The sequence below is a fragment of the Drosophila miranda genome, chromosome 3 (genome assembly GCF_003369915.1).
Source record: "Drosophila miranda strain MSH22 chromosome 3, D.miranda_PacBio2.1, whole genome shotgun sequence".
Taxonomy (NCBI): Eukaryota; Metazoa; Arthropoda; class Insecta; order Diptera; family Drosophilidae; genus Drosophila; species Drosophila miranda.
Genome location: NC_046676.1, coordinates 16175291 through 16182959, shown reverse-complemented (window position 1 = coordinate 16182959; position 7669 = coordinate 16175291). Strand labels below are relative to the sequence as shown.

The window sequence follows — 7669 nt, the reverse complement described above, 5'->3', positions numbered from 1 at the left end:
TGGATCCCACTCTGATTGGGGGTAAGGGACTCCTCGATGCTAGGGCAATGCGCCTGGTAATCGGCTACTTTTCTCCTTATAAGTATACGTATACATATACGTATGTATATACTTTTATATTGAGCTGTCGCAGCCACAGAAAAAGCCACAGCGTTAAAGCCGGAAATGCCCAAACAGTAACAGCAACAACTATGGAAAGAAAAGCAACAACGCGGACGAGGAAAATGCTTAAAGTTCAAATTAAGCACAACAGCTGGCGAAAAATTGAATTGAAAGCAGAAGCAACAACAGCACCCCAGCCCCACCATTCAGCCCAACAACCCCACACGCCCCCCAAGGCATATTCACGACAACGGGGAAAAAACTGCGAAGAGAAAACAGTCAAGGGAAAATCTGTAAGAAGGGAAAAACCCGAAGCACACTTTCAGGCGATGAGGCAAGGAAATAAACCAAGTGGCCGCTTGCCTCGTGCTCAACAGCTGGCAGAGCAGCGACTCTCTGGAGAGAGAACGAGTGTGGCAGGCGCTCTCTGCGAAGAGAGAGTCCTGGACTCCGAGAGCGGGCACACTGGCGCCAATGTGTTGCACGGCGTTCAGCTTGGGTACTAAAGCCACGCATGTGCCACAATATTGAGTGGAATGCAAAATCACAAAGCACTTGCGACCATCAGAGGTTTTGGTTTAGTCCTACGAGGCATGTCCAGTGGATGCCAATAAATGGGAGCAGCCGTTGCTCCAAGCCCCCCGAAGTACGACACCAATGAAAGACGTCTTATCGAACTCTTTGGAACTGTTATTGTTCTATAATTAAATTCTGCTTTGATAAGTGAATGGAATACTGAAATGGGGGCCTTGAAGTAGACAGCATTTTAGACGTCAGACCTTTTCCTAATCCTGTGATAACTCTTTTTTTCTGTGCAAAGTTTTTTCTAATTGTTTTTTGTAGCATTCTTGAAGTGTAATTGTTCTTCCTGCATCATTTCCTTTCCCGTGCTTCACATTCACTTTTACAATGAACTAAAAGTGGCTGCCACTAATGGTCTGGCATTATCCGAGAGTACGTAATTACATATGCAACTACTTGCGTTGTCTGGGATACCGTGAGAGGAGGTTTCCGCTTTCCTTGTTGCGATGGCAGTTCCAGTGCATAAATTATATTAGGCCAAAGTGCAAGCAGAGTTATGTGTATGTGCAACATAAACCTTGCCACTAAGCGACTCACCAGACGGACTTTAGTTTGTTGAAGAGATTAACGCCTTCATTTTGTTTTTTATGCCACACTCATACACCCATAGACATCCGCATACACATACACATACACATACACACTCACATACACATGCTTATGACACTAAGCCGTCTGGGAGGAGCATGAAAAACAAACTGCAACGGAAGCTGGAGCGCCTCATTCCCATCCTCGGAGCCAGCTCCATCTTTCTCCGCCTCTGCCACTTTTTGGTTGCGAGCGCACTGGCGTCCATGGCGGCCACTCCACTGTCGAGTACAGTGACAATAATACTCATAAGCGCCACAACAGCTAGAGGAGGAGGAGGAGCGCAGCAGATGCTGGATGGAGCAGGAGAACGGTACGGATCAAATGGGACCGCTCGGAGAAGGTGCGAAAGATAGTGGAATGTGTGTGTGAATGCGGGGGGATGTGGCACGGAACGGCAGTGTCTGTTAATGATAATGATGACAGTCTGTCGCTGGCTTTGCTGCACTTGCACTCTTTATGCCGACGCTGGAGGACTCTCGGCGCGCTAGTTAAAGTTTTAATTTGGCATATTATAGTGGCTGAAGTGGCACAGCAGGTGCTCGTTAAATATGCCCACAGAAACACATGGCATTAGAGCCCGTCCGGAGCATCCGCACGGCATCCGCAAACACAGCGAGCAAAGAAAATAAAAAAGAAAAAATACGGGAACCTCAGAAGAGTCTGGAGACTTATGGCATTGAACTTATGGGGCGGGCGGGCTGGCCTTACACTCCAAGTGGGTGTGTATCGACACGCTCGAGTGGCTCTAAATGAATAGTTGAAGTGGCGCTGCAACCAGATGGATGTTGCAACATTATAAATCACATTTTCATGGGAGCATTATGGGGATAATTATCGGAATAACGGTACTTTAAGGCTTATAAATCGGTTTAAAGATTTCACCAAAAATCTCAAACGAAAATGAATCATATTAGCACAATGATTGGGGTTTTTTATAATAGTTCTATAATAATTGCAGTGCAAATTAAATGATGAAGGTACACACAGAAATCTAGATGATTGCCCAGCAAACTCTCGTATCTGTAGTTCAATTAAAAATTTCTTGAACCTGAATAAATTTCTGTTTGTATAGATGCAGGCATATGTTAGAATCTGGGACACTTAATTATAAAACAGTAAATATTTAACTCATCGTAATCTGCACCTAAATCTGGCTGTTCACGACTCGGAGGCTAAATATACCGTATGTATATACCCTGAAACTCCCTATACTCGTACTCTATGGGAATTAGCGAAGTTAAGTACACTTTAACTGTGGCATTAAACCGGCTGACAGAAAGAAAAAGTTACAGTTTAGCAGTGTGTTGTTAATTGGGTATATTTGATGGTTATTTTCCATGATTTGCTTCTCTCATCCATGCCGATCGGGAAGTGAATCCCCTGCCTAGAATGTTCACTTCCCTGCCACACAGTCACGTAGTTGTGGGGGGAAGATTTATGGCCAACGATAAGCGGGGGCAAGAAGACAGCGGCAGTAATTGACTCGTATAACGATAGGCACGATAAAAACTTCTACTTCGTATAACTCGTTATGTGTGAAGGCCCCGCGGCGACGCGTCGCTCCGCACTTTGGCAGATGAGGTGATCATAGATACGAGTTCCTACGGCCGCAGCCCCAAACCCCAGCACAGAGTCCACTTTGGCTATCAATGTTCTTGCGGCTCCTAGCTGGATACATTAGGCAAATTATTTGCAACTTTCCGCCACCATTGAATGTAAAACAGCGAAAGGGAGGGCGAGACAAGGAGGATGGAAGTTTTTTGGCAAAGCATTTCAATTCAATCAAACACGCCCCCACACACTTCTTCTGGGGCAATACACATACTCCCCATTGGGTCCACACATGCTGGCATGTAAATAAAAATAAACAGGGAAATGGAAATTCTTTGAAACACTTTTAAGCATCATTACATTAGCAAATTTCACCGATTTCGGGGGGGTTGGGTGAATTCGATTGAGCCGAAGGATTCTGGGAAATCTCTCTTTCTTTGTGGACGTCTGGCACTGGAAAAGATTGGCATGTGTGCGTTGTGTGGTTGTGGGTGTGGGTGTGGCAGAAGCTATAACAATACTCACATTATATCAATGAAAAGCTCTTCTCTTGTGCTCTGTCTCCGTCCTCTTTCGATTTTCTAATTTCCATTTGAGGAAATTGCAGAAAATGTAATTATTGGCGAGACCGCTGACAGGACCAACACGTGAACTGTTGGCCAACATTTGGTGTAATTGTCGTTATAATAAATAACTTCAACTGTCCGACCCCTGACACTTGACATCAACTGCAACGGAAGCGGCAACAGCAACAGCAACAGCAACAGGAGAAGCAAAAAAATAAGCTTACTGCCAAAGACCGAGCCCGGATCCGACTCTGGGTGCATGCAAAGTGCCAGAAAAACCGTTGCCACTGCCGCATATTTCAAATGCGGACACATGTAAAAATGCTGAAGCGCTGATAAGGACATTAACATTTGCCCCAAACAGAGGGCTGCGGACTAAGGGGTGGGAAGAGCTTCCTTCCGTATGCGAAACATCAAAAAAAGCGGAAAAACCTTCACCCCGTCGCTTTTGACACGCAAATTTATAACGGCAGCAGCAGGCAACAAAAACTTGTGGCCAAAACACACAAAAACTCCCACCCCTCCGCATTGGTGGATCCGCAGAAAGGGAGGGAAGGAGTAGCACAAATTTTGAACGCATACAAATGCAATTTAAATTTACTTATTTAGAACCCCCGGGAATTCCAAATTATTTGCCTTTTCACGCGAATTTAGCGACCATTTTTCTAGCAGAAATACGCCAAACAAAACAACAAAAAAGAGCCCAGACAGGTGGGCCTCAGCCATTGGGGGGGTTCGCATAGTTGGGCAGCGGGCCCTCCCCATAGACATCCCCACTGACATGTGCTTCCCCACACCGATTTTTGGGCGCAACTTTTTCCAACTCTGTTTTTTTTTTTTGTGGGTGGGGGGTAGCGATTAGAAAATGCTTTTCCCCGAGCAAAAGTAACCCAAAGACTCTGACAAATGCTCTTTGGCTGGGATATTTCTGCTCTTGTTGCTGCCTCTGTGGTGATTAATGACGTCGAAAGCTGAGCCGGCGTTTTCCGTGGGATGGCGCTGGCTCGAGGTTCGTGGCTGGTGGCTGGTGGCTGAGTGGGAGCCTGCTGTGTGGGGCGCTGGGGATGCTCTGGCAGCTTAATTTAAAATGAAAATTGTACTTAATTTCCAGCTAGAGAGGGTGGAGCGAGTAGGGGGGAGTTGTACACACAACTTTGTAGACTGATTATGTTTTTCAAGTTTGGTTTTCAACTCTCCAGCAAATATCCTGTGGAAGGCATTAAAGGTCATCCGTAAGTCAACTTCATTACAGCTCCTTGACAGAGAAAGAGCTCAAAAAATATAACATCTTGTTATAGAAAATATCCGTAATTTTCTTTTCCTCTTTTATGATAAAGTTTTTAGGTTTCAGAAAATTGTGGTTTCGTAAACTGGATCTCTTAGACAAATACGAACCGTCAATCTTGCCTGGCGTACTAGAGTGAATGTCGTGTCAGAGTTTGTCATTCTTGGCGAGTGTCCCCGCCGCAGGCAAATTGAATTAAGATTACCACACGAGGATTTCAAAGAATTTCCTGAAAAGTCAAACAAGCTTTAGTTTATTATTATTATTGCGTGAGGGAAAAGTTTCGACCGCAGCTGGAAAGGGCAAGACGAAGGGGAAGATGTGTGAGACGGAGGAGATGAAACATTTTCAATCGCAATCTTAAGGTTTATTTCTTTTGCGCCAAAGCTACTTTATTTTGACAGCAGACAAACAAATGTCAGAATTGAAATTAAAAGGAAAGCAGCGACAGGCGGCAGCCGTCAGTGGAAAACTTGTGAAAAACACGCCCAACCCGAAGAATAAAGCCAAGTCGGAGAGGCAGAGGTAGAGGTAGAGGTAGAGGTGGAGGGGAGGTGACCGCAGTACGCAGTCCCAATCAGGAACTCCAGCTCCGTCCTGGGGGCCGACACCGACCCCTCCTCCAGTCCATCACCGCCCGCCCATACGCATTGCCTGGCTGACTTTCTTGCATTCCCGTGTTGGATCTGCTCCTTTCTGTGGTGTGGCTTGCTTTTCCGTTCTGTTTTCCGTTCTGTTTTTTTTTCTTTTAACATTTCACACAGCGTGAAATTTTCTAAATGTCATTTTGCTGTCATCTCGTGGATAATAAGATTACAACTACGATGAAATAATAGGATTCAAATGAAAAAACTTTGCCGTCGTCTGTCTCCTTTTGCGCGTCTCAACTTTCAATACGAGAGCTACACCTCCACTGCGATATATATCTGGATCTGACTTGCTGACTCGCTGACTCTCCGACTCAGTGTTCGAGAATGGAACGGGGCGCTGTCGGTGGGTCTGGGATTGGAATTGGGATTTAGCAGCAGCTGGAATGGGGCACAGCGGAAAGTTTCTGTTGCGACTGTTGATAGAGTGCTGCGATAATGAGTGAACAGCGACAGAGAGCAACTCCCTCCCCCTCTCCCTCTCCATCGCCAACTCCTACTCCGACTCCTAGCCGACCTATGATCTTGAGACCACTTCCATGTCTGTGCCATGTCTATGTTCTATTAATATAATTGATTCGATTCCCCATCGCGGACCGACTTGCGCACTGTGGTTTAATGAACCATGCTTTCATAGAGAACAGGCCTGGACCTGGACCTGGGCCTGGTCGGAGTCGGCGTAGCCCCGGGCCAAAGACCGATGAAAGTACTTACCAAGATGTGGCAAACAAAGCCAAGCCTCGCGAATCGCAAAAAAAGAACGAGTCGAGGCAAAACCAAACAAGACCAAAACAAAACCTAAACCAAAACAGAAACCATCATCAGCTGGCTTAGATGGATCACTGCCGGGGGCCATAAGCTCAGAGAAACCGGCTCCAATTACCGGTGGATTCGGGTATAAAAGACGCCAGCGCGGCCCAGACTGGCATCAGAACCCATCCAACGTTCTAGCAAGTCATTCGAAATATGAACTCCTACTTTGTGATCGCTTTGAGTGCTGTGTTCGTGGCTTTGGCCCTGGCCTCGGTAAGTCTGAAGCCCAGAGACTCCTCGCATTCTCAGTTGAGAAATTAAATTTTAATATCCAATTGCAGCCCCTCGACCTGAATGATGAACAGAAGGCTCTGGCCAAGCAGCATGGCGAGCAGTGCTCCCAGGAACTGAATCTGACCGAGGAGGAGAAAGCCAAGGTGAAGGCCAAGGACTTCAAGAATCCCACAGAGAACATCAAGTGTTTCGCCAACTGCTTCTTCGAAAAGGTCGGCACCCTGAAGGACGGCAAAATCCAGGAAGACGTTGTCCTCGAGAAGCTGGGCTCCTTCATCGGTGAGGAGAAGACCAAGGCGGCCCTGGACAAGTGCCGCACCATCGAAGGTGACGACAAATGTGATAAGGCTGTCAAGCTCCACGCGTGCTTCGAGGAGTTCAAGCCCCAAGCTAAGGCTTAAACTAGATCAAAAAAATATGAATTCTGGCAAAAAGTGAATGGTTTGTGTAAGGCAGTGAATAAGATAACTATTTGAATACACGATTTGTCAGAGAAACCTTCCTGTTTGATATCTTAAGTGGGGGGAAATGCCCTGACCAGAGCAAAAATCCGCTCTCAAACAGCTCATCCAGTTTCCAGATTTTGATTTGCATGATTTTACATACATTTAAAGCGGCCAACCATAAAATGTGTTAATAACGAAACATACTTTATTATGTGATGTTTAATCATGAGACGGCACACTCTTTAGGCCTTGGCTCCCGTCATCACACACCTCTCAAAGTTGTATACGAAATCGCAGGTGGTGGCCGCCTTGGAGGCGCCACAGCTGGTCAGCAGAGCCTTGAGCTTGTCGCTAGCCAGGCTGCTGAAGCGGAGCTGCGCGAACTTCATGATCATGTCGTTGATGGGCTTGGAGTCGGCGGTGAGCATGCCCAACTTTTTGTAGAGGCAGCTGTGGTAGCACTTGATGGCCTCCGAGGGATTGGCCACCTCTTTGTCCGTGGTAAGCAGCGCAGCCTCGGCAGCTCCTATTTTCAGCTCCTTGATGCAGGACTCCTGATTCTGCTTGAAGGCGGCCAGATCGGCGGCGCTCTGGGACTGTAAAGATACGCCTTTAGATAGAAGAAATGATTCCAGGACAATCAGGCTTGAGTACTCACTGCCACCGGCTCGTAAAGAGCAAGTCCAAGGATCAGTGCTATCACCAAACAATTCGCGTTCATCTCGATGGAATTTCGTCTTCTGTCTAACCAAATTTTGTCCGACCAAAGCGGCTTAAATAGGCAGATGACAGTGCCATTTTCTACCTCTAAATTAAACCAATTAAGTTATTAACACACTATTATTCAATTTT

The 7669-nt window shown here is 46.3% G+C and overlaps 2 protein-coding genes across 2 annotated transcripts; one reads left to right on the top strand and one right to left on the bottom strand.

Moving 5' to 3' along the window:
- Positions 1 to 6239: 6239 nt before the first annotated feature.
- Positions 6240 to 6868, top strand: LOC108160984 (general odorant-binding protein 56a). Its single transcript, XM_017295287.1, has 2 exons — positions 6240 to 6350; positions 6419 to 6868. Exons 1-2 carry the CDS (start codon positions 6291 to 6293, stop codon positions 6770 to 6772), a joined length of 414 nt encoding a protein of 137 aa, XP_017150776.1. The 5' UTR covers positions 6240 to 6290; the 3' UTR covers positions 6773 to 6868.
- Positions 6559 to 7569, bottom strand: LOC108160983 (general odorant-binding protein 56a). Its single transcript, XM_017295286.2, has 2 exons — positions 7476 to 7569; positions 6559 to 7413 (listed from the first exon to the last, which is right to left on the bottom strand). Exons 1-2 carry the CDS (start codon positions 7536 to 7538, stop codon positions 7060 to 7062), a joined length of 417 nt encoding a protein of 138 aa, XP_017150775.1. The 5' UTR covers positions 7539 to 7569; the 3' UTR covers positions 6559 to 7059.
- Between the last annotated feature and the right edge of the window lie 100 nt (positions 7570 to 7669).

Excerpts from the sequence above, each read along its gene's own strand:
- LOC108160983 (XM_017295286.2), bottom strand. The coding sequence starts at position 7,538 with ATGAACGCGAATTGTTTGGTGATAGCACTGATCCTTGGACTTGCTCTT. Across the intron at positions 7,414-7,475 it reads CTCTTTACGAGCCGGTGGCA|TCCCAGAGCGCCGCCGATCT; the intron begins GTGAGTACTCAA and ends GTATCTTTACAG.
- LOC108160984 (XM_017295287.1), top strand. The coding sequence starts at position 6,291 with ATGAACTCCTACTTTGTGATCGCTTTGAGTGCTGTGTTCGTGGCTTTG. Across the intron at positions 6,351-6,418 it reads TGGCTTTGGCCCTGGCCTCG|CCCCTCGACCTGAATGATGA; the intron begins GTAAGTCTGAAG and ends ATCCAATTGCAG.